The sequence below is a fragment of the Saimiri boliviensis genome, chromosome 4 (assembly GCF_048565385.1).
Source record: "Saimiri boliviensis isolate mSaiBol1 chromosome 4, mSaiBol1.pri, whole genome shotgun sequence".
Taxonomy (NCBI): domain Eukaryota; kingdom Metazoa; phylum Chordata; class Mammalia; order Primates; family Cebidae; genus Saimiri; species Saimiri boliviensis.
This window is the reverse complement of record NC_133452.1, coordinates 143,569,643-143,596,347: the sequence shown is the minus strand read 5'-3', so window position 1 is coordinate 143,596,347 and position 26,705 is coordinate 143,569,643. Positions and strand designations below refer to the sequence as shown.

The following is a 26,705-nucleotide window of genomic DNA, read 5'->3' as shown; positions in this document are numbered from 1 at the left end:
GAACTAAAGGGAGTCCAGATGGCAGCAGGCAAGGAAGAGGGACTTTTCCACATCATGGAGGGCCTTGGAACCTCAGCCTAAGGATGGTATATATACGTGTGTGTGTGTGTGTGTGTGTGTGTGTGTATACACATCCTTGGGCTGAGGATCCATGGCCCTTCATGATGTGTGTGTGTGTAGATGTGTGTGTGTGTGTGTGTGTGTGTGCGTGTGTGTGTGTGTGTGTGTGTGTTTGAGATGAAGTCTTGCTCTGTTGCTCAGACTAGAATGCAGTGGCATGAACTTGGCTCACTGCAACCTCTGCCTCCCAGGTTCAAGCGATTCTCCTGCCTCAGCTTCCCAAGTAGGTTGGACTACAGGTGCATGCCACTGTCCCCAGCTATTTTTTATATTTTTTAGTAGAGACAGGGCTTTGCCATATTGGCCAGGCTGGTCTTGACCTCCTAACCTCAGGTGATTCGCCTGCCTCGGCCTCCTGAAGTGCTGTGATTACAGGCGTGGGCCACCATGCCCAGCCAAGGTTTGTATTTTTTAAAAGGTCACATTGTCTGCTTTTGAGGGGATACACTGGGGGAGATGCAGGGAGACCAGCTTTTGGGAGGAGTAGGGCATTGGATGTGGCTTCCAGGCAAGCGATGATGGGGACTTCGCCAAGAGACAACAAGCTGAACAGAAGGAGAGTCAGCATCACCCTCAGAACTGCCTGGGCTGGGCCTCCTTTAAGGAGGACAGGAAATCCAGAGCAGAGTTGCTCCAGCTGAGCACAGCCCAAGCTCCCAGCCCACCTGCGGATACACGAGGAAGTCCACAGAGTCCCCTAGCCTGGTCTCACTTAGGTCAGTCAACTTCAGCCACCCCTCAGGCGGGTGCTAAATAATTAACTGTTGAATTAGTCAACGAGTTTGGAGGTAGAGATTATTATGAATTAACAGCAAACTGATACAGAGAGCATCTCGTGTAATGCCTTAATGTATTACCTTCTCAGGGCCACATAGCAAACCGAAGGGTAGGTAAAAAAAACTTGACCAAAACTGCAGGTCTCCTGTATGGGGACATTTCCACAAATATCTTCAGAATACAGGTCACTCCCTTTAGAGAACAAGTCCTGGAGGAGCTGTCATCACGTGTCCCACAGATAGAAGTGCTGGCCAACCAGAAAGAAAAGGAAAGTTGAGTCACCAGGACTTGATGATTGATTGAATGAGGAGACCAGGGCTGATTATACTTTAAAAGTTCACTGGAGCCAGGTGTAGTGGCTCATGCCTGGTAACCTCAGCACTTTGAGAGGTCGAGGTGGGCAGATCACTTGAGCTCAGGAGTTCGAGACCAGCCTGGGCAGCATGGTGAAACCCTGTCTATACAAAACATAGAAACCTTAGCTTGGTGTGGTGGCACACAACTATTGTCCTACCTACTCTGGAGCCTGCGGTAGGAGGATCACTTGAGCCTGGGAGGTGGAGGTTGCAGTGAGCTATGATCACACCACTGTACTCCAGCCTGTGTGTCAAAGTGAGACCCTGTCTCAAAAAAAAAAAAAAAAAAAATCACTGGAATAAAACAACTTGAAAGACCCTTATAAGAATTTTACTAATAACTCTCTGTAGAGCAAATAACTTCCTTCTTTAGGCAAAGCCCTCTGTATGTAACTTCGATTGGAAGAGGAGGGCTAGCAGGGGGGAAATTTTCTACTTTGGTCATGAGATTAACTTTAAAAGTTTGAGGAAGGTCACTCTATGTGTTGGCTGCTTCTAAGAATGAACACGAGATCAACACGAGAGGCAATTTTCATCCATGGTTGGATGGCTGTGTGTCAGTAGCCCAGGGTATGATTCAGAAGCCGCATGAAGCAGCCACCTTGCCTGGATCTCTGGGATGGACACATTTGCTGAGATCACAGAGATGAAGCTGGCAGAGCCCATGTGGATATTCGTTATTAAGAACAAAACAACAGCCAACAGGAACCATGTGCCACATGCATACCCCGAGCTGACACATGCCTCCCTGCTTAATCTAGTGTTTGCCAGTTGTTACAAAATGATCTAGAGAAAAACTGGAACTTGATGGAGAAAGCAATGACTTATGATTCGGCAAGCTTTCTTTGAGAGTTTACCTAAAATCTGTATGGACGGTGGCTCAGCTCACCTCTGAGAACAATAGGATCTTCACTTTTCAATCTTTCTGCAGCCCTTATTAGTGCCACAGGGAACCATGGATGAAAATTGCCTCTAGTGTTGATATCCATTTGGGGAATAGGATGGATGCAGTTGGCTTTTGCTCAAGGGCAGAGTTTTAACTCCAAAGACCCTGAAGAGAGAACCCAGAAGGAAAACTCTCAGAGATTAATAGACTGTATTCTTTACCTAGGGGATCATTGACACCACAGCAGGAACAGCAGAATCTGAGTCATGCTGTCTTGAAATTACATCACAAGAATCACTGACACCAAAAGAGCTGGAACTGCACTTGGAGTGTGCCTGAGTAGCCAGTCTCAGGCTAACCATATCTGTGCTGATCACAGCATGGCCGGTGTTAATCATGAGGCATTCTGGCTGCACCTCCACAGGGACTCAAGACTTCCAGTGAGACGCTGGCTCTGCAGGAAAACAGCTGCCTGGAAATGGTCTGCATTTTCTTCCTAGTAAAGGGCTACGCTTTCTTAGTCAAATGGTACTAAATAGAAACCTTTTTCCTCCATCAGCCAGAAAGGTACTGTATTTACTTTGTTGGGGAGTGTCAGTTAAATATTGTTGAAACATTTCACTAAACTTCCTATCAATTACCTAGGGAATTCATGTTACTTCATCAGTCTTGAATACAGAGACCATTTAATAACAATACAATTGTTTGTTGTCTTAAAGAAACATTTCATCTATGTGCACATATGTGATATATACAGCACACGTAGGATGTATGATCAAGGACTGCAATGCTGAAGCTAAGAGTCTTGCCGAGAGTTGCCAAATAACTCATTGATATTTCAAGCATGTAATGTATTTAAAATCATTAATTTGCCAAATTTTAGTATATATTAAGATACTTAAAACATAGCCAACACTTCCTTGTAGTTCTATAAAAATAGAAGCTTGTCCAAAGTAGAGAAAGGGTAGCTTAGTAACTCAAACTACTAAAAATATAAAACATTTCTTTAAAGAAAAAAAATCAGGCCAGGTGCAATGGCTCATGCCTGTAATCTCAACACTTTGGGAAGCTGAAGCAGGAGGACGGCTTGAGGCCAGGAGTTCAAGACCAGCCTAGGCAACATAGCAAGACCCCAACTCTAAAAAACAAAAACAAAAAACATGAGTTGGGTGTAGTGTCTCGCCTGTAGTCCCAGCTAATTGGGAGGCTAAGGCAGGAGGACCACTTGAGCCCAGGAGGTCAAGTGAGCCATGATTCCACAGCTGCACTCCAGGTTAGGGGACAGAGTGAAAAGAGAGAGAGAGAGACAGAGAGAGAGAGAGAGAGAGAGTGAGAGAGAGGGAAAATGGTGTGGTGGTAGTTTTGAGGATGGCAGAAACTAGTCACTGGGATGGGACAGTCTGAACTGGTGAGTGTCTTCTTGTACAAGGGACTCTAACTCCAGCCCGACCACTAGCTGGCTTTGTCATGTTGCCTGAATCCTAGTTCATAGAGGCTTCTTGCTGAGAAAATAAGAGCAGATCAACTATGCAGCCCCCAGGTAGGGACAGCCTGGAAAGTCATTCAATCCTTCATCTTCCAGCTCTGCCACTTCAGTGAGATCCTAGGCAAGTAGCTTCATCAAATTTCTGTTTCCTCAACCATGAAAATGAGTTAATCACATACCTAATTTGCAGGGTTGCTATAAGGATTTTAAATTCATTACACAAGGTTCTTTCACCAGGTTTAATATACAGTAAGCAATAACTGTTAGCTCCTGTGTCAGTCCTTCTAGAAACTGTGCCAGATACCTTAGGGGATGAAGAAACGGACCAAACATGGATTCATCTCTTAATTGCAGAACATTTTGGATTGCCCTTAAGATGTGTAGTAAATAGCTTTACGAGTTCTATAAATTCCCTAGGAAAGGCACCGATGAAATAGGGCTGGAAGAGGGAGGGAGTAATATTCAGGAGAAGGAGGAGCTACTTCTGCCTGAGCCATAAATGCTAGGATAAGGATTGTGGGAGTTATTTGGTGGGAAGAGGAGCTGCTGTGCAGGGGAACAGTGATGTATTGCAGTGGTGTGCAATGGAGCAACTGGGGAGAGAGACACAGAGTGGTCACTCAGGAAGAGGGGGACCAGCCAAGGCCCTGTGGCAGACACGGAGATGTGAGGGCACTAGGGGCTGTCAGAGGGCAGAGTCTGTGTGGGTCAGATGCCGAAGACAGAATGAATCCAAAAGGCATTTCCAAACAATGGACTTGATGAGCGATGGAGACACAGAATGAAAGATGGGGTGAAGCAAACAACACCAGCACTTTGATCCTGAAAGACTGGCAGGGGAGTGCCCCTCACTGAAGGAAGAGGGAGGCAACAGCACGCCCGCCTTAACGGAAACACATGTCCACGGGAGCACACCTCGCTCATCACGTATGCCTGTGTTCCATGGTGTCCTGTTTTCAGTAAAGCATTGGAGGCATCAGCCAAGCTCACAGGAACCCCTTTTGATCCCTCACAACAGGAGTTGAGGGCTCTTGACCACCATTGTGTATCATAACCCCACCCCCACCTCTAACCACAGCTGATGGAACTGGGATGACACCTGTCCCCCAGGAGGTCAAGCACTTCCTCCTAGAACTAGGAGTGAGAGCTGCGGTTTCTGTCTGGGCTTCTTGCTGGAGCTCAAGTGACACAGGCCTGGGAGATCCGGAGCGGCCATCTTCCATCCATCATGTAGACAGAGGAGAAGAGAAATCCAGTCTCGAGGGAGAGAAAAATGCAGCTGCAGAGAGCAGAGATGAGGCAGGGAGCGTTCCCACTCATTCTGGGGCTCCATATGTCTTGGCTTCCAGGCCCCGGAGAGGCCCCACGGCCCTTAGATTGCATGTAAGAACCCAGCATCCATGAGCCAACTCCCCTTGTTGCTCAAGCTGGCTTGTTTCAGTTTCTGTAACTTGCAATTTGGCACGTGCTGGGTTTTATTGAAATATGGGGCCATGTTGAGACCTGCAAGAGGTAAGCTCCCATTTTTTAGTAGGTAAGTTCCCTACTGAGAAGGGGACCTGGTCCTGCTCAGTCCTGCAGAAGAGCCGTGACAGGACCAAGGCGATAGAGAGAGGGAGGCTGACACTAACAGGTCTAATGTCTAGGGCTGTATCCTGAGGAGACCAAGGAGGAGAAGAGGCACCCAAGCAAGATGTCCTTCCTATGGATCAAGTGCAAATATGCTGTCTTCTCTGTGTGTGTATTTGTTTTATCAGCAGATGGTTAAGAGCAGTGGATCTGGGTCAGATTGACCTGGGTTCAAATCCAAGCTCAGGCCCTTATTTCCTGATACATTACTCATCCTCTTTGACAGTCAATTTCTTCATCTAAAAACTAGGGGTAATGTGCCAGGTGCAGTGTCTCACACCTGTAATCCCAGCAACTCAGGAAGCCAAAGTGGGAGGATTGCTTGGGGCCAGGAGTTCAAGGCCAGTCTGGGCAACATAGCAAGACCCCATCTCAAAACAAAAGAAATTAAAAATATGAAGATCATCGAGAGAGAATGTCATCTTCACTGTTGACGTGGGTGACAATGAACAACCTGAGAGTCCAGATTGGTTCTATCCCAGCGCTTTGGTGAGACCAGTAATTCAAGATCAGCTTGGGCAATTCAGTGAGGCCTCATCTCTACGGGAAAAAAAAAAAATTAATTAGCTGAGTGTGGTGGCGCGTGCTAGTGGTCCCAGCTACTCTGGAGGCTGAGCTAGGAAGATCGCTTGACCCCAGGAGGTGGAGGTTGCAGTAAGCCTAGATCATGCCTCTGCACTCCAGCCTGTGTAACAAAGTGAAACCCCATCTTAAAAAAAAATGTTCTGTAAGTCTGTATCTTCAACTAGCCCCATCAAATTCAAGGGAAACATGAGTCTGCAAAGCACATGCCCTTCCCAGATTGTAGTCCCCACTGGTACAAGAAGAGAGAGAAGAAAGCCGTGACCTGCCCTCAGAACCTCTGATAGACAAGCTTATGCCACAGTCAGTGTGGACAATGGCTGTCATCCACCAAGCAGGTGACTGTGAGCAGCAGTGAGGCAGGAGACCACAAATATGGGAAAAGCCCTCAGCAACCAGGTGTGAAGAGGGGTGTTCCTCCAGCCCGCCCCCGAGCTGAGAGTCAGGATTGAGTGAAGTCATCCGGGAAAGTGGTATCATATCCTATGAGTACCTAACCAAGTTGAAAGCAGCCGTTCCCTTCAGCAAGGGAGAGACACAGTTGACAGGTGAGGACGCCAGGTGTTCTGCCCACCATGGCACTGAGGGGTGCGTGCCTCGGGTGATGTGAGATGAGGCGTGTGGACGTGTGTCCCTCCCTCACCCTGTTCCAGCCACCCTGGCTCAGATGGGCCATTCGCAGCATGCTTTGTTTCCAGCTTCTGACTATGACAGATAATGCCACTGTCAATATTCTTGTACGTGTCTCCTGGTGCTCACGTATACACTCCTGTACCTAGGTGGAATTTCTGATCATGGGGTTATTCTGGTTCAGGAGATGCTGCCAAACAGGTTTGCATAATGACAGGCCCACTCTGAGGGTGTAGGTAGATGGGTTTGCCTATGGGAACAGCATTGATGTGAAGCAGGGATCTCGGGGCCAAGCTCAGGCTGAGAAGCAGCTCTCAGCTGTGGGCAGTCTGCATCCAAAGGCCGGCCGGCCCTACACCACATGGAAGACTCGGCCCTACACCGTTCCTGAGCAGAGCAGAGCCACGTGGCCTGCTGGCCCTGCCCTGCCAGAGACTCACAGTGCCAATCTTGGGGAGGCTGAGGGTCCATCTGAATGAAGAAAATGCCATTTTCTTTCATGCTTGGAGCTGGCTGAGATTGGAAAACACCAGGATATGTAAGCGCAGATAATATAGATGTTTATATGGAATTGTCCATATAAATTAAAGTCCAAGCTGGGTGTGGTGGTGCACCCCTGCCTGTAGTCTCAGCCACTCAGGAGGTCAAGGCAGGAGGACCACCTGGCCTCTGAGTTCAAAGTCAGCCTGTGCAACATAGCAAGACCCTGTCTCTAAAAAGAATTTTTTTGTTGTTGTTTGCTTAAAAACACACACAAAAGCAAAAAGAACAGACACTAGACAGGAGGACCCTCAAGAGTAGCTGCTTCAGATAGGCTGGATAATTTCGGAAGAGGCTACTGTAAGGGAAGGCAGTGTATGTAAGTGAGATTAGTGTATGCATATCGTGAATATGATGTCATAACCATGTGCATGCTTAAGACACATTTGTGCTGGTTTGAATATTTGTCTCCTTCAAAGCTCATGTTGAAACTGAATCCTAAAGTGGCAGTATTGAAAGAAGGGGCCTTGAAGAGGTGATTGGGTCATACAGGCTCTGCCATCATGAATGGATTAATCCTTTAGTATATTAATTTATTGGCTGGGTGCAGTGGATTACACCTGTAATCCCAGCACTTTAGGAGGCGGAGGCGGGAGGATTTCTTGAGCTCAGGTGTTAGAGACCAGCCTGGGCAAACTGAGATGCCATCTCTACAGAAAAATCAACAAAAATGATCCAGATGTGGTGGCTTATGCCTGTGGCCCCAGCTACTCAGGAGGCAGAGGCTGGAGGATCATTGGAGCCCAGGAGATCGAGGCTGCCATGAGCCATGACAGTGCCCCTGCACTGCAGCCTGAGTGCAGACAAGACCCTGTCTCAAATATATAGATATATTAGACTGGTGGCTTTGTAAGAAGAGAGAGACCTGAACAAGCCTGCTCAGCCCTCTCACCCTGTGATGCCCTGCGTCACCTCAGAACTCTTCAGAGAGTCCCCACCAGAAAGAAGGCCCTCACCACATGCAGCTCCTTCACCTTGGACTCCTCAGCCTCCACAAGTATAAGACATGAATTCCTTTCCTTTATAACTTATCCCGTTCTAGGTATTCTGTTATCAGCAACAGAAAACAAACTAAGACAGCATCCCACCCTGTGGACAAGAAGCAAATGGGTGCTTTCTGCCCAGGGGACAAAAACAGTTCATCTGGGTAGCACACTCAGGGCTACTATCATCTGTTCTTCCCAACTGGAAGATTCACTTATGCTTTCTGCATTCAGCTGGAGCCAGACAGTGTTCATCCTCAGAATAAAATCAGCAAAAAACAAACTGGCAGAGGCCAGAAGGAGAAGAGAAAGATGTTGAGACTAACCGCATGCTCGGCACTTCACAAGCAATTTCCCTCAGTGCTCACAACAATCTACATTAGGCAGGAATTACCGTCCCTATTTTGCAAGCATGAAAACTCACTCTCACTGTTTTAAGGGATGGGTCTGAAAGCACGTGGTTAGCCAGAGTGAGCTGGTGGCCACTGCAGGCCTGGCTGTCCTAGAGCCAGTGCCTCATCCCCACACAGGCCACTTCCCCCGTAGCTAAGGGTACTTCTTCACCAATACTTTCTACACCTCTCAGTGGTAGGGTTGGATTTGTGTGTGTGTGGTTTTTTTTTTTTTTTTTTTTTTTGAAACAGTCTTGCTCTGTTACCATGCTGGAGTGCAATGGCACGATCATGACTCACTGCAGCCTCTACCTCCCAGGCTCAAGCAATCCTCCTACCTCAGCCTCCCAAGTAGCTGAGACTGCAGGTGTGTGCCACCCTACCCAGCTAATTTTTAAATTTTTTGTAAATATAGGGGTTCACTATGTTGCCCCCGCTGGTCTTGAACTCCTGGCCTCACACAATCCTCCCACCTCAGTTTCTCAAAGTGCTGGGATTTACAGGCATGAGCTACTGCACCCACCTAGTGGTAGTTTTTTCTTTAAAAAGGTTTTGCTTAATTTAATTTTTATTATTATAACTTTTATTGTGAAATGGCTTAAAACTCACAGGAAATTGCAGAAATAGCGCACAGAGGTCCCATATACCCTTCACACAGCTTTCCACGATGAAAATGTCTTCCGTAATCATAGCACATTGTCAAAACCGGGAAATCTACTTTGGCATAATACTCTGGGTTTTCTTTTTGTTTTTTTTTTGCTTGTTTCAGACGAAGTCTAACTCTGTCGCCCAGGCTGTAGTGCAGTTGCACGATCTTGGCTCACTGCAACCTTCACCTCCTGGGCTTAAGCGATTCTCCTGCCTCAGCCTCCCGAGTAGCTGGGACGACAAGCATGAGGCTGCATGCCTGGCTAATTTTTGTATTTTTAATAGCGATGAGGTTTCACCACGTTAGCCAGGCTGGCTTCAAACTCCTGACCTCAAATGACCCACCTGCCTTCCAAAGTGCTGGGATTACAGGAGTGAGCCACCACACCCAGCTAATATTCAGGGTTTTTAACCTCAGCAATCAGGTTTGTTCAATTAAGTTTATCCTAAAGCTGCCTCCTTACATATTTTAAGTTTTGCCTAAAGGTTTTTCTATACATAGTGAACTGTAATTTAACTGGATATGTAAACAGACTGCAACCTACATTTGTGCCCATCACTGAATTTTAGCCAATCACAGGCAGCCAACTGTTGAAATCATCTTCAAATAAGGCAATCAGCTGTAACCAGTCTGGCTGTTTCTGTACCTCACTTCCATTTTCTGTACGTCACTTGCCTATTTCTGTTCATTCATCTTCTTCCACCACGTGGTAGCACTGGAAGCCTCTCTGAATCTATTCTAATTTACAGGCTGCCCAATTCATGAATAATTCTTTGCTTGGTTAAGCTCTGTTAAATTTAATTTGTCTAAGGTTTTTCCTTTAACAGGTTTTAGGCCAAAGAATTCTTTATTATGAGGAGCTGGTTAGCAGCACCAGGGGCTTTACCCACTAGAAGCCAGAATCCTACCCTCTCCCCCATTGTGAGCACCAAAAATGTTTGCAGACACAATGATCACTTTTATTTTTAATCTTTAATTGATATATAATGGTGGTACATATTTGGGGTCCATGTGCTATTTTGATACCTGTGTAATATGTGTGATGATCACAGCAGGGTAACTGGGCTATCGATCATCTCAAGCAATTATCTTGGTGTTGAAAACATTAAAAATCTTCTCTTCTGGCTATTTGTAAATGCACAGAAATTACTGTGAACTATACTTTCCCTCTAGTACTATTGAATATTACAACATACTCTTTCTACCTGTGTGTTTGTACCCATTAACCAACTCCTCTTCATCCCCCTCCCCCTTCAGTAATTCCTTTTAAAGTGCCACATTCTGTATTACATTCTGTATTCAAATCAGGGCTTTGGTTCCACAGTTTTTCAGTGCGATACATACAGAAACATAACCATACAGTGGGGCAGCAAACAAAAAGTACAAGAAAATCCTCAGAATTGAACAGACATTTTCTTTTCTTTTTCTTTTTTTTTTGCATTTTAGGTTTTGGGGTACATGTGAAGAACATGCAAGATTGTTGCATAGGTACACACGTGGCAGTGTGATTTGCTGCCTTCCTTCCCCTTCACCTATATCTGGCATTTCTCCCCATGCTATCTCTCCACAACTCCCCACCCCCTACTGTCCCTCCCCCATTTCCCCCCAACAAAAATGATGAGTTCGTGTCCTTTGTAGGGACATGGATGAATCAGGAAACCAACATTCTCAGCAAACTGACACAAGACCAGAAAATCAAACACCGCATGTTCTCACTCATAGGCGGGTGTTGAACAGTGAGAACATGTGGACACAGGGAGGGAAGCACTGAACAGACATTTTCAAGCCACAAAGATAGAATTACCCTGTTTAAAAACCAAGGAGACACCTAAACGCTGGGCTTGGTTTAAATAAACACTTTCAAAACCACGTTCACAGAAATCTGTTATCATCCCTAATATTCCACCAGGCACATTGCTCAAGCAAAGTTTTTTTTCTAATTTTTGGTTTTGTTTTAAGAGACAGGCTCCTACTCTGTCATCCAGACTGGAGTCCAGTGGTGCCATCATAGCTCACTGCAGTCTCAAACTCTTGGCTCAAGCGATCCTCCCACCTAAGCCTCCTGAGTAGCTTGGACTACAGGTGTGTGCCATCGTGCCTGGCTAATTTTTAGTACAGTAGCGCAATGTCAGCTCACTGCAACCTCTGCCTTCCAGGTTCAGGCGATTCTCCTGCCTCAGCCTCCTGAGTAGCTGGGATTACAGGCATGCACCACCACACCCGGCTAATTTTTGTACTTTTGGTAGAGACGCAGTTTCACTATGTTGGTCAGGCTGGTCTTGAACTCCTGACCTCGTGATCCGCCCGCCTTGGCCTCCCAAAATGCTGGGACTACAGGTGTGAGCCACCGTGCCCAGCTATTTTTAAAAAATTTTTAGAGAGATGGGGTCTTGCTTTGTTGTCCAGGCTTGTCTTGAACTCCTGGCCTCAAATGAACCTCCTGCCTCAGCCTCCCAAAGGGCTGGGGTTATAGGCACCAGCCACTGCACCTGACCTCAAGCAAATCTGAATACAGAGGTAAATGAGGTTATTTTCTTTTAAGTTATTAGAGGGAACTACATACAATTCCATGTAATCACATTAAAATACACTGTTCACAATAGTGGCTCATTCTTGCCATTGCTGCGTAGCTGATAAAAGAACAATCAGCCCCATCTAGTTTCAGTTAAGTCAGACATTTCACCAACAGAAGTGGATGGCCATCTCTGCTCCAGTCCCGAGAATCACCCCAGTCGGGGTTGAGGGTCTCATCAGGCCCACTGGCAAGTCAGGACCCTTCACAGGCAGCATCCCTAGAAAGCTCAGGAACTCCAGACACATACCTGGTTAGGCTACATTGCATTTTCAGACCCAGAAGAAATGACTTGGACATCTCGGTGATATTACAATGATGATCCATGGACTCTTACTCAAAAGGAAGCCATTGCACATCAAATTGGGTCTCCCTTGCCCTACAGTCCCAACCCTCTGCTATCACATAATGGTTAATGCACAGGCATCCACCGTTGCCTCTCACGCATGTGCCTGCAGAAAATGGGGCTAAACTGTTGTAAAAACCCTTGGATCTAACAAATCTACCCAGATAGCACAGACTCCTTTTAAAAAGATTTCGTAAATTGACTAATTATAGCTGGATATATCAGATTCATTTTGTAAGATTTTCTGAACCAACTGGATATGGCAGAGTCTAAAGCGAAGGCTCAGAAAGCTCTGCCTTTGACTTTGAAGCAGCCATCAGGGCATTTCTGCCCAGGCCAGAGTCTGCAGGGGCCAGGGATGACAAGCCACGGCCTGGGCTTGGAGCCCCAAAGCAGGTGTTCCAACCCCCTCCACTGTCACATGCTCTCGATAGTGGTGGGTCATGCCAGGCAGGGACAACTCCTGGCCTCAAAACTCAACATTTTTGCAATACGTCTCAAAGGCATCATTTCCTCTGCCAGACACAAAACAAAACAAAACAAAAAACAAACAAACAAAAAAACAGTCTTCCAGGGCTCATTGCACCAACACATAAATTCATCTTTAATTATTCTGGTAAATAGCACAATCCAAAATAACTCAGGATTCTGGTTACAAAAGCAACATCTAGTTCAGGTGGGGTTTTTTTGGTGGGGGGTGGGGAACCCACAGACCTTTCTAAATGTGTGCTAAGTTATTTTTATTTCCAAAGAACATATTGCATGTTTCATTGTTAACACTTGTCTGCAACTTAATATCCAAGTATGTTCACAGATATCTCGGGGACCTTCTACGCTTTTGCAGTCCTAACGCAGCAAACAGAAACTCACTAATCTTAGGTTCCGAACCTAATGGTGATCTGAGTGACACAGGGGCTCTGGTTTTGCTGGCTGAAAAGTGCAGTTTTAAAAACTGCCTGAAGTCTGTGCACATAAACACGACTGCTGCTTAACCAGACTGAAAGGAACACAATGGACTGCTTCAGCCTACTTACAGTGGTTATGAACAAAAACTCACCACGTTTTTCTTTTCTAAAAAAATAATGTAATGCCTACAGGGGGCGGGGTGGGAAACTCTTTCTGGGGAATAGTGAGCTCTTCCACCTATTAAGGGTTTAAAAAGATGCTGCCTCACCTGTACCAGAACAGTCTCCTGATGACAAGGGTTCTTTACCCAAAGGCATCAAGGGAGGAGCTGAAACCACAGGTCCTGAGAGAGCACAGCAAGGCGGCCCCTTTAAGTGTTCTTAGTTTCCCACGAACAGAAAAGTCTCATCTGCCAGAGGGGATGCCTCCTCAACCTGACCCCAGAGTAGCTACTTGTAGAAAAACCATCTGCTGGATGGCTTCACGAAATTTTCAACTTTAAAATGAAATATTTCAAACTTAGTTCATGAAATCTGCCTGCCCCACTCCTAATTCCATCCAGATTTTCAGACCAAATTTCCTATTTCTGGATATGTTAAGACGCTGTTAACTCTGTGGGAAAGGACCTCAGGTAACAAGTTGCAAAGAACAGGACCTGAGCAGACCAATGACAAGGATGCGAATGGGAGGAGAAATGACAGTCGGAGAAATTATACCAGCCCAATTTCCTTAAATGCCTCATAAGTCACTTGAAAACGGCTTTGCCTTACCAGAAAAGTTTGCGTTAAGTGTGTGTGTGTGTGTGGTTTGTATAAATGTAGTTTCTGGTTGAACTTGCTCTGGACTCATGACTTACTTAAACAGACTTTTTACTACTCCATTGATTTCACCTATTCAATTCTTCTAGTACCCAACTCACTAGGAAATTCTCTCACCAGCGGATCTTAAAAGGAAGCCCTTGATCTTTGCCATCTCGAAAATCTTCATTTAGCTGACATGTGTCTCTGTTCTTTCCAAAATTTTCCTGTTCACAGTCAACCAAAGTCAAAGAACTAAACTTCACAAAAAAGCGAATGCAATATCTACCAAGAAGAATCAAGAGTTTAAATCTGAATGTGCCTGAAGTCACAGTATTTAGCACTCTGACAACCATACCCTGGAGGATTTAAAGATCAGTGTGGGCTGTGTTCTGATTGCGCCTCCCTGATCAGCTAAAGGGAGTCCAAGGAGGAACACAACAGATCACAAGGTAGAATGTACCTATTTTGTGGTCTGGAAGCAAAAAACAGCGTTTCCGGGTGCGCACAGTGGCTGATGCCTGTAATCCTAGCATTCTGGGAGGCCGAAGTGGGTGGATGGATCATAAGGTCAAGAGATCAAGACCATCCTGGCCAACATGGTGAAACCCTGTCTCTACTAAAAATACAAAAATTAGCTGGGTGTGGTGGTGCACACCTGCAGGCCCAGCTGCTTCGGAAGCTGAGGCAGGAGAATCGCTTGAACCCTGAACCCAGGAGGCAGAAGTTGCAGGGAGCTGAGATCACACTACTGCATTCCAGCCTGGCAACAGAGCAAGATTTTGTCTCAACAACAAAAACAACAACAACAACAACAAAACAATGTTACCCAGGTTTCCAGCCTCCTGCCTGCTTACTCACAAGACAACCAGGACCACTCTGTAGGAGGGAAAGCCAGGACACTGCAATGAGCCCCAGGTGTCAGCTGTTCGAAGCCCCTTGCCTTAGTGACTTCAGGCAGCGCATCCCCAATTCCAGGAGCTCTCCAGGTCCTGGCATCTTGGGGACTCGCTGAACAAAGGCTGGACTGCAAATAGCTCACAATCCATGTTGCCAATTAAGTTTCCACATGTCACGGTATTTTCTTTAAATCTACAAACCTGGGTTCTATTGTGTGAACCAAAAATGCAAGTTTGATTCAGTTCCATGATGCCACACACAAAAAAAAAAAAACCAAAAGAACAAAAGATCATTTCCTCCCTCGGGCTCTTCCTTACACTCCTGACAAAGAACACGTGGCACCAATCACACTGCCCCATGAGGCTCCAAGCCACAACGCTCCAAACACATTCACATCTGAGTCAGGGAAGGAAAAATCTTGGCCTGCTAAAAGAGAAATGGTTGTGCTAGAAAGCTGAAATATGGAAACCTGTGAAATTACGTATGAAGAGTCCAACGCTAACGCTCCTAAAATGAACTGAGCAGGAAGGTGTGGTTCGCTGTGGGCAGACTCCTTGTGGACAGGCTCAAGAGCCACAGTGTTCCAGGGAAGCCCTCACCCCTGGGTCAAGGCAGAAGAAAGGACACTGCGGTGAGGGGATGGTCGGAATGGAAAGCCCACTGCACACTCAGAAGAGAAAATCCGCTGCCCCTATAGTTGAGGTTTGTGGATAACAGCAACTACCCCCATTCCCACTTGCTCCTGAAAGGTTGCCTGAGCCACAGCCCTTGCTGCCCTGGACAGAGACTCCCGGTGTCCCCAGAGCTCAGTGGGCATCCAGAGTAGACAGTACACTTCCTGGAGCAGGGTCCTGACCTCCCTAGTTAAGTCTTGGAATTGGCTGACCACCTTGCTCTATAAACCAGAAGGTTCCCAGGGAGAAATGTGGTTTCATACAGATTGCCACATTCCCAGCCCGTGCTTCTGAAGCTCTAGATAGGAACACATTTCACTCAACATCCCCTCATCCAGTGATCCATGGACACACTTGCCAGTAAAGAAGAAACTAGACTCCCTCTCTGGTGGAGGACAGGGTCATTAACTCAGCTGAGAACTTCATTTTTATCACTAGAGCTAGGTAACATTTTTAAGTTATTAAAGGAGAATGATATTTAAGGAGATCATATTTAAGAATGATCTTCACTTACTCAAGTTGGAGCAAACATTGCTGCAAAAAAGCACTGACTACGCTGTAGGAATTGTGTTTGTGGTGGTGGGGTGTGTGTGTGTGTGTGTGTGTGTTCCTTTCAGGAAATACACTCTTAAATACTTCCTGACTCTGATCATGTTGTCCCTTCCTTTGAAATAACTTTTCAAAAGTCAAAGAAAACCTATTTGTATTACCTTTACATTTCATTGTAGAATGTTTGCCATTAGTCTACAATGAGAAGTTGGCACTTGTATAAAATAAAATCGACATTCAAAAGATTGCCAGTGCTAACGCTTTGGAAAAGCTACATGCATTGGTGAAATACTGGGCTGTGCCGGGTGCGGTGGCTCAAGCCTGTAATCCCAGCACTTTGGGAGGCCGAGGTGGGTGGATCACGAGGTCAAGAGATCGAGACCATCCTGGTCAGCATGGTGAAACCCCGTCTCTACTAAAAATACAAAAAACTAGCTGGGCGTGGTGGCGCGTGCCTGTAATCCCAGCTACTTAGGAGGTTGAGGCAGGAGAATTGCCTGAACCCAGGAGGCAGAGGTTGCGGTGAGCTGAGATCGCACCATTGCACTCCAGCCTGGGTAACAAGAGGGAAACTCTGTCTCAAAAAAAAAAAAAAGAAAGAAATACTGGGTTGTTTAAAATATCTTACCAAATTATGAACATTTTTTTTTTTGAGGTGTAGTCTTGCTCTGTCTCCAGGCTGGAGTGCAGTGGTGCGATCTTGGCTCACTGCAATCTCTGCCTCCCGGGTTCAAGTGATTCCCCTGCCTTAGCTTCCCGAGTAGCTGGGACTACAGGTGTGCACTACCACGCTCTGCTAATTTTTCATATTTTAGTAGAGACAGGGTTTCACCATGTTAGCCAGGGTGGTCTCTTATCTCCTGACCTTGTGATCTGCCCACCTCGACCTCTCAAAGTGCTGGGATTACAGGTGTGAGCCACTGCACCCGGCCCAAATTATGACCTTTTGAAGTGTGTGTGACCACCTCTTGCAAATGACAGCCAAGGCCTGCCAGAGTCTTTGAGACTGGAAGGAGAGCAACACGAGGTTTTCTTTCCTAGCAGCCATACTGGATGCTCATTATATTATGAAATAATTCCTTTTAAAATGAATCATCTGAACTTTAAAATATAGTTCTGAAAATCAATGATGATGTTATGACAGAACAGAAAGTCTTCTGTACACACCACTACAAATCTATTTCTCTCTGTTTGATTCTAGATTTAATGGGTTACTATTTTAAAGGCTACTAGACAAAAAGATCTCTGTTTGGATCATTATATTGGGCTCCTCATTTAATTTTAAGTAATTCAAAACAATCTAAAATGTTGCATTATTGCCACATAAACCAGCATTTTCAAACAATATTATAGCATATGTATACTGTCAATATCTTAAAAATCAGTGTATTTATATTTAAATACATAGAAAAAATACGGTTATGCAATAATGCACTTTTAAGAAATGGTATACCAGATCAAGATTACCTAATGATACGTGAGAAGGCTTGATTGCTTTTATATTTAGCAACAGAAAAATTGTGTTATTTATCATTTGTCATTTTTAGTCATAAAGTTGTTAGAAGCATATGTGATTAAGTATTCATTATTTCATCTATGTCACCATTTATAAAAGTCTAAATTATAATTTGTTAACTCCTCACAGCTTGCTGCCAATAAATTATTTTAAAAATTTCCTATGGTCAGTTTACTCTGGGAGACACTGCCATAGTCAAAGGAATATCTTCAACCCAAAGTTCAAACTAAATAATTCTGTTGTGTAAGACACCACATTTAGAAGCACAGAAATATCTGGCAGTTTTGTAGTTTTCAGACAGGGGCTGAACATAACACTAAGAGGTAACCAAGAGACCCTGTGGGTAGCTTCTTTTTTTTGAGACAGAGTCTCACTCTGTGGCCCAGGCTGAAGTGCAATGGCACAATATCGGCTCACTGCAGCCTCCACACCTCGCGGGCCTGCCACAGTGCCCATCTGCGTCTGCGTAGCATTGACTTGCTGCGCCTGCTTCCTCGTCCATCAAGTCACCCCTCTGCACTGGGGCTCTGAGAGGAATAGAAAGCACCTTTCCATCCTCCATCCCCTGCGCTCGCAGTCCCATTACTAAAAGGGCCCAGCTTCTCTGACTGCTAATGGCCGGGCGAGTCTCACAACCGCGTGCTCTGTCTACACAAAGAGCGCTGGGGCGTGTGTGGCCGGCTCTTGCAGATCACAGCCAAGGCCTGCCCGAGGACTCCGGCATTTCAATTCACCAAACGTCCTTACGACAGGGGACAGAACATTTTCTACAGAACATTTTAAAGCACGTGGGAAATTGGGGCCCTTTTGCAGCAGAGCGGAAGGACTGAAGGAGAGGAATTTGTAGACTGTTGTTTAACGATTGTTAAAAGTGCGCGCATCATCAGCTGACAAAGATTGGTCGACTGCCAATGCCTCCCCAAACGCACGGGATCTAAAATACAGAGTATAGCGTCAAAGGAGGGGGTGGGGAGCGAGTGGCCTTTACTTTTTAAAAGGACATTTGTACACAATAGCACAAGTAAACAACGCCAAATCTGAGCAAACATTTCCCACATCCCAGTCAAAGGAAAAGGGTAGCTTGGCCCAGCCCCGCCAGGGATTTTCTCTGAGAAACAGGCTGGGGTGTAAAGGTCCCAAGCATCGTGCACCCACAGTCCGTGGCATCTTCCTTTGGTGCACGATGGCAGGACGCTTTGTCCTTTCCGTAGGGGTTTCCAGCAAGCTGCAAGGGCTAAAATATGGTATTTAGAGTTAAAAACCAATCCCAAGGTCTTATAACCACGCCTGGGAGTCGGGAGCCTTTTTCTTTGGAGGCAGCCGCTCCGGGCCTTGGGAGTCTATTCTGCACAGGCTGGGAATTCTAGAGGCCATGTAGGAAGGTCCAAAGGACAAGAAGACCGAGGCCGGAGACTCTAGGAGCTTTGCCTGGGCTCTCTAAGCTCGCTCACGTGTCTGCTGGGATGCGAGTCGACAGTTCGACGTCTCCCCACTTTCCCTCCACGCGCCCCTCCCTTCAGATCCGCCATGCTCAGCAAAACAGCCCAGCAAGTCCCTTGGGACCGCGGCCTGCGCTCCACGTGCTGATTAGCCCCGCCCCACGGCTCTTCGAAGCGCTCCAGGCTCAGAGCCCGTCCGCAGGGCGCGCGTAGCGCAGCGTGTAGTTGGCACCTGCGTTGTTGTCCCAGTACTCGCCCTGCGCGCAGCGGTAGCAGACCGCGAAGTGGACCGCGACGCCGCGCGCATCGGCTTCCTCTCCGTCCTCAGGCTGCAGGCCCGGAGGCAGGCACAGTGAGAAGTGGAAGTACTCGGCGCCTGGCTGTTTCTCGGGATCCCCAGACCGGGGCTCCGAAGCCTCCGACGGCTCCTCTGGTGACTGTGGCTCTTGCTGCTCGGGCTGCAGCTCAGCCGGCACGTCCAGGAAGGAGCGCCACTCGGTAAAGGTGTAGCGCACGGTCACCGCCCTGGGCCCAGGGCAGCTGAGCACCCGGCCGGAGCCCTTCACCTCCGCGCCCGGGGCCGCCGAGCACTGCACGCTCTCCAGGCACACGCGCTGCCGCTGCAGGCGCTCGGCCGCGGCGCTCGGCCCGGGGAGCTGGAATAGCGGCCGGAGCCGGGAAGGCGGCGCTGAGAGGGGCGCGGCCACCGCCGCCGCGGCCAGCAGATCCCCGAGCTGCTCCAGATCCTCCGCGCGCATGGGGAAGCTTCGGAGGCGCGAGAGCACGGCGGGCGGCACCTGCGGCTCCTCCGCCTCGCTGAAGTGCTTCACGCTGGCTAGGCTCAGCCCCAACGTGTCCGCGAACTGCACCCGCTTCTTGCACTTGGCGCAGCAGCCGCCCGGGCCGAGCTGCGCGTCTTCCGCCCCCTCGCCGCCCAGCGCCACAGCCTGTTGCTGCTGCTGCTGTTGCAGGAACTTGGCCGCCTGCAGGATGGGGTCCGCGGGCAAGGAAAAGGAGCGCGCGCGGCAGCGGCGGCGACATTCCAGCAGCTCCTCCTGCTCCTGGAGGGCGGCCTCTTCCTTCGGGGATAGAGGCCTATCGCCTAGCTGAGCGTCGGGACTCGGGGTCTCCGAAGTGCCGTCGCCGTCGCCGCTACCCTCCACGCATAGGACCCCCGGGGCGGGCAACTCCTCGGCGGGTGGGGGCTCTCCAGAGGGCGCTGGTCCCCGCGCCTCCAAACTTAGTCGCGCCCCTGTGGGCTCCATGACGCCGTTCGTCCCTGGAATTGCCCGGGCGGAACTGGACCCCTCTGAAGACTTAACGAACTTCTTGGGCGGTGGAAGGAGCTCAGGGCTCCAGCTCAGGCTCGCCCTCCCCGAGGCGAGTCGGCCAAGGCTCGACAAGAGAACGCAGTCCCACTTTGGAGCCTCCGGCTTTTAGCTGCGGCTGCCCAGGGCGAAGTGGGAGGAGGATGCGGGCCTGGGGCCGGCTCCCGGGCCACACCGCCTCTGGGTCGAACCTGCCCGGGCCAGGGGGAGGGCCGAGGGCGGAGAGGCGCGGCCCCTGGTACACCTGGAAGCGAGTTCCCGAGCGCTCGGGTGGAATGTGGGGGGCGACTTTCTGTCGTTCGCAGCTTCCCTGCAGCGCCTACCCGCACCCCGGTAGGGCTCGCGTCTGTTCCGCCTCTGGAGCGCCTCGAAGTGGGGTGCAGAGCTTGCGCTCAACCGTCAGAGACCCCCACGTGCACAGAGGCTTCCTACCCATGAACTTGGCCTGACGGGTCTGCCCCCAAAGGGTCACCGAGGGCTCCCCTCTCGGCTGTCTCCCGGGCCTGGGGAGTCCCCTGTGCAGCACGCAATTGGAGAAAACTTGCCTACGCGGAGGCTGGAAGGAGGCCTGTCCCGCGCCGCCGGAGAGCGGGGAGCGTCCCTTCCCTTCTGCTCCTGCCTTCCCCAAACTTCAGGGCGCCGCGGGCTCCAGTCCCACTCGGAAGCCTGACTGGGTCAGGCGCGCTCCGCTCTGCGCTTCCGAAAGCCCGGAAGGGGGAGCCGCCGTCCGCAACTGCCCAGTGGCCGCGCGGGTGGGCTGCGGCCAGACTGGGGCGGGGACCATGCAGGGAGGCGCGGGGGAGCGGCCATGGCCCTCAGCAGAGAGCGGCCGGAGGCCATACTTGCCGGGGCCTGGAGCACGTCCCACCCCTCCCCCCTCCCCGGCCCGCCCGCCGCGCCCGCGAGTCCGCACCCCGGGCCTCGCAGGGACAGAGAAGAGTGGCCCTCCGGGGCCAGCGCCCACGCCGCGTGCACCGCCTCCCACAGCGACCGGACGCCAGCGCCCCATGCCCCCTCCCCGCCCGCCCGGAGTGGGGGCCTGGCCCGGGCCCAGACTGCGTGGCTGCCGCCCTGCCGCTCCCGCCTTGCCAGAGGTCCAAGAGGGGTGGGGGAGTGCGTCGTGGTACCTGGGGATTGGCGGAACTTCTTAAAGTGGTGTTCTTCTTGGTTTTGTTTTAAGGCCACCTTGACCGTCTGAGTCAGTGATTTTTCTCTTTAGCATGCACAGACCTCACCCGGGGGCTTGTTGGCACGTCACCGGGCCCCACTCCCAGAGTTTCTTTCTAATTTTTTTGAGATGGGGGTCTTGCTATACTGCCCAGGTTGATCTCAGATTCCTGGCTTCAAGCAGTCCTCCGTCTCAGCCTCTGAGGTAGCTGGGATTACAGGGGCGCCCCACTGCCCTCAGCTCCCTGGCGTTTCTGACTCAGTGGGCCTGGGCTGGGTCGTGGAAGTGTCTCTAACAAGGGGATGGTGAGGCTGAGCTCTGGGGACCGTATCTGGGAACGGCTGATAAATCTCCGAGGATGTGTATACAGTTACTTATATAAGAAGTTGGGGATTCTAGAAACAGAACCACTAACTTAGAAACGTAATTAATTAAGGCTTAATAACTAAAACATGTCATGGTTTGGCAGACTTGAAAGGGGCCAGGGCTTTAGCCATGTTGGCGGGGCTAGAGGGTTGGGGGGGATGTTAAAAGAGATGGTAAGTGGAGGATGAGGAGCGTGTTAAGAGCTAACATTAGGCCCGGCGCTGTGGCTCACGCCTGTAATCCCAGCACTTTGGGAGACCGAGGCAGGCGGATCACCTGACGTCTGGAGTTAGAGACCAGCCTGACCATCATGGGGAAACCCCATCTCTACTAAAAATACAAAAAAATTAGCCGGGCATGGTGGTGCACGTCTGTAATCCTAGCTACCCGGGAGGCTGAGGCAGGAGAATCGCTTGAATCCAAGAGGTGGTGGTTGCAGTGAGCCAAGGCCCCACCATTGCACTCCAGCCAGGGCGACAAGAGTGACACTCTGTAAAAAAAAAAAAAAAAAAGCTAACATTAATTGAGCGAGCAGCTACGGGATGTCCTATCCATGAAATAGGAATCACACCATTCCTGCCTGCATATAGGACAAAACACTCCAGAAAGATTTCTCATCACCAAGGCCCCACAGGTTGGCAGTCATGGGATCTGAGCCCAGGTAACTTAGAGGAAACATTTCCCCCACTACTACTAAGCCTGGGCTGGACGTGGTGTCCTATACCCAGGCCCTGCTGGTGCCCTTGCTGGACGCCTGCTGGTCATGTCATGCCCAGTGTGGAATTCCATTATTGTGTCTCAACTTGGGCATGGCACCTCCAAGAGGCCCCAGGCACACCTGGCCCATCTTCCTGCAGCAACTCTGATTTGGGAAAGAAGACATTGCTTTTACATTTAAATAAACATTGCCACATTATGGAGTTGTATCCAAATTCACAAGCTATTTTAAAGATAAAATAAGACTTCAAAGAGACTTTGAGGTGGTGGTGAATCTTTCGGCTACATCCCTCGTGGGGGCACGTGCTCACTCCAGGACAGGAACCAGAAGGTGAAGGAGGTGTGGGGGCATGGAATTGGAGGAGGCATCACTCTCCGGGTCACGCAGGTACCCTGGTCCCAGGCCCAGCCCATCCACCTCTGTATGGTGGAAATGCTAGAGGTCCCACCTCCATGGAGCTCTCAGTGCACTGGAATGGCCAGCACTGCACAAACTCAGCCCCTCTGGCTGATGCTGAGAAGGTGGGATCTGAGCTGGTCAGGAGGCCCATGAGGAAGGTGAGGTGGAAGGAAAGCTCAGACTGCAGGGAAGAACATGCTGAGCCACACAGGGGCTCTGTGTTGGAGGGAGTGTTGGGGGGGCTGGACTGGAAGAAGGCCACCGTTTCTCTTCTCTATTTGCAGTGGTTTGAAGGCTGGGGCTGAGAGGAGCTGGCAGAGCTGAGGATGGGAAGGGACAGCCACTCAACCTTGAGCAGTGAGAGGCCATCGAAAGGTTTTGAGTCATGAATGTGACTAACCAGGTTTAAATTTTGAAAAGATCATTCTGGATCCAGGACAAAGAGCAAATTACTGGGGACAGAAACAATGTGAGTGGGCCCTGAAGGAGGCTATTGCCATTGTTGTAGGGATGGGTCATCACACTTAAGAGATGATGGTGGTAGGGTGGACAAGTCTGAGAACTACTTAAGAGTGAAAACCAATGTGGCACAGTTATGGCCCCAAGTAGGGGAAGGTGGGGGGAGGTAGGAAGAGGGAGGTGCCTTAGGATTTGGACTTGAGCTGTTGGGTAGAGACAGTAGCAGTCACTAGGGCAAGGACCCCCAGAAAAGGCAGAAGAAGACTAGAGGGAGGGCAAGATCTGAATTCTGTTTTGATCCGGTTCAGCTTCCCTGGTTCTTTTCAACACCAAGTGGTGACTAACACCAGTTCTCTAACAGGGTGTCCAACAATTCAATTCTGACATTATCTCCGTGGAGCTAGTGTCTGACTCCACAGTTTAGAGGCTCAGTCCCATAAGTCTGCTCCCATCTCAGAAGCCACTTGCAAATGGGGTGCTCAGGCTGCCCGCATTTCTGCCCCACCAGCTACAAATTCAGTGTTCCCGTGACCCACCCCACTTCCATATGACTCACAGAACTCAGAAAAAACTTTGCTTGAGTTCACCAGTTTATTATAAAGGAGAAAACTCGGGAACCAGCAAAGGGAAGAGATAGAAGACAGAGTATGGGATGGGCATGGGACTCCCAGGGGCTCTCTGGGTGCATCAGCCTCCAGGGTCTCCACATGCTCCCCAACCAGGAGCTCCACCCGCCTTGCTGTTCAAGACCTCAGGAGCTCAGTCACCAGCCCCTGCCCCTTTCTGGAAGTCAGTGGGTGGAGTTAAAAGTTCCAGTCCTCTGATCACTCGCTGTTTCTGGTACCCAGCCCATCTTGAGGCTCTCTAGGGAGCGCATTCTAAATCATCTTATTATTATAAATTCAGGTGTGATCAAAAGGGACTCTTTATAAATAACAAACAATTTTGTTACAACAAACAGTAACAACGTAAGTAATAACAAATGTCCTATCAGAAAATTCCAAGAGTTTTAGGCTTTCTATTCCAGGAACCAAGGACAAAGAGCAAATGTCTATTTTTATTATACTACGGTAGGTCTATAGCTGAGAAGGGGTGAGGGCCCAGGACTGAGCCTTGGGCAACCCTGATGTTCCCAGGTCAGGAGGAGGAGGATGAGCCTGCAAAGAGGATAGAGAATGAACAGCCAAAAGGGTTGGAGGGAATGGCAGAGGGTTGCTGTCAGAAACCAAGGAAGGGCTTCAGAAGCAGAAACAGTGTGCACCCCCTCAGGGCCCATGGGGACTTTGGGATCCTTCCCCTTGCCTCCTGAAAGTTCCAGAAACAATAAGTGATCTGTGGCTCCACCACCCGTCCACTCTAGCACAGTGGATGGTGGGGATGGACTGCTCTCCCAGGCTCGCTGTGCCCTGAGATTTTCCCCGGAGACAGGGCTCAGGTCTTCTGTACTCTGAGACCCAAAGCCCTCAAGTAAATCGTTAAATGATGTAACAGGCAAAATAACTTCTTGAAATTTAGGCTGTGCAGCCGACCCCGCTGAAATGTGTTCAGTCCTACACCATGTGCCTCCGCTGCTAAAATATTTACTCTGGGCATTCAGAGGCTCCAGGCTTTTCCATTTGTTCTGGTTACCTATTACTGCATAACAAGTTACCCAAAACAGAGCTGTTTTAAAAAATAACAACAGTTTTTATTTTCTTTATTAATATTTAGATTGGGCAGGGCTCTCTCAGGAACATCTTGTCTTTTCTTTATTTGCAGTGGTGTGAAGGGTGGGGCTGGGATCATCTGATCACTAGATCTGGGGTCTGGGCTGGGAAATGTCAAATAATTCAGGTGAAGTCATTGGAAAGGATTTTTCCCCTTTGCATTGAAAACAGAAATGGTCCTGGACCCTTCCTAGGTGATATATCAAGGTAATGTTACACTCAAACCCTGTGGTCAGATTCTATAGATAAGCATTCTCAAACCCCTCATGGAAATCATGAGTGGTTCCAGCACTGACTTTTAGGTACAGACATTTGCCAAAGTACCGAATGTTTCAGCTGTTTCACAGGCCACGCTTGCACAATCTGAGATAATTCAGGTGCTTCATGGTTAGGATGCCTGACACCAAAACTTACAAATGAGTAGACCAAAATCCTGGAATAACTTGGCCAAGTAACAGAGCCAGGCCTTAGAGCGTCCCAAGCCAGACTACAGGCCTCCTCTATCAGATATTTGGTAATGAGTTCTGCTCTTCCAGGAGCACATGGAGGTGTGCAGATGCCGGTATGACCAATGACAAGGGTCATGAAACACATTAGATCTGGAGAATTGCAGGTTCCACTCTGACTTTGACCATGAACAACACTGGTCTTTTACTCTCTTTTTCTATTTTATGTGGCAACAAGGCATGTAAAGGGTTTTCACCCAAAAGGTCAGGACAGTGTGCACTCAGATACCTGGGTCCTTCCATCACCGTGTATTCCATGTTGAATACTAGCCAAATTACAAACTTGGGCTCCTTCATTCATATAGTAGTGCTAGATAAACATACCAGATGAGATGGCATAGAATACCTACTATATCCTCACTCCAAGTTCTTTTCAATGTTGTCAAGGATCTTATTTCCAAGTTTTAGAATTTATGGTTTAGAAAAGGTGATCCTAAATCTTCCCTTGGTAATAGAGCCAGAGTTCAGTACCACTATGCAAGCATTGGAAGTATTCCAGTCAGAAATTAATAGTTTAGCGACTATTGTACTTTGAAATGTTGTGCCCTGGATACACTGCCCAACAAAGAGGAGCTTGCACAATCATTGGTGAAAAAGTCTGCTTCTGTGTGAATCAGATAGGACAAATAGCATCTAATTTATACTTTTAAAAACAGAAAGTTAACGCTCCATCAGATCAGCGAGGGTCAACCATCTGATTGAACTGGCCTAGTCCCAGGATTGGGAGACTGATTTATGGGATAAGGAGAAGTGTGTTTAGGTGTGTTGTTGTTGCTGTTCTGTTTGTTTATTCTTGTTTTAATTCATGTTCTCTCCTTTTGCAAATCTCTTATCACTCAGCTACTGATCCAATTTTTCTCTTCACATCCACCAAGCCAGCTTTTAGTATGTGAAAATTCCTGTGAAATTACATATAGGGAATTGAAGGGGATCAGAACATGCCACCCCAAAATACGCCATTTTAGCATGTTGGTTATTTTGAGCTGGAAGCAATTGAGAAGATGCTGGAAGACTCTCAGACTTCCCCCCTTCTACCTAAAAGCAGGACATACATATTCTATAAGAAAGATGTCTTCCTTATACCAGGAAGAGGAGCATATTCTTATCATTAGAGATGGGAAGTCAATGCAGAGATGAATTCATTCAAACAAACCTACTAAATTAACTTTCATCTTTCATTAGTTTCCTCCATATATTTCCTGATAACTTTCTGACAGTTTAATGACCATAGCCCCAACCCCTTTTTCCTTTGTTTTATCACATCTTCACAATTATCATTCTTTGTTAAAAGGGTATGTAACCTCTCAAACCTATCCACTTATTTAG

At 48.4% G+C, this 26,705-nt stretch overlaps 1 protein-coding gene across 1 annotated transcript; it reads right to left on the bottom strand.

The window, feature by feature from the left end:
- Positions 1 to 9,983: 9,983 nt before the first annotated feature.
- PPP1R3G (protein phosphatase 1 regulatory subunit 3G) lies at positions 9,984 to 20,999 on the bottom strand. Its single transcript, XM_074398403.1, has one exon. It carries the CDS (start codon positions 19,992 to 19,994, stop codon positions 18,915 to 18,917), a length of 1,080 nt encoding a protein of 359 aa, XP_074254504.1. The 5' UTR covers positions 19,995 to 20,999; the 3' UTR covers positions 9,984 to 18,914.
- Between the last annotated feature and the right edge of the window lie 5,706 nt (positions 21,000 to 26,705).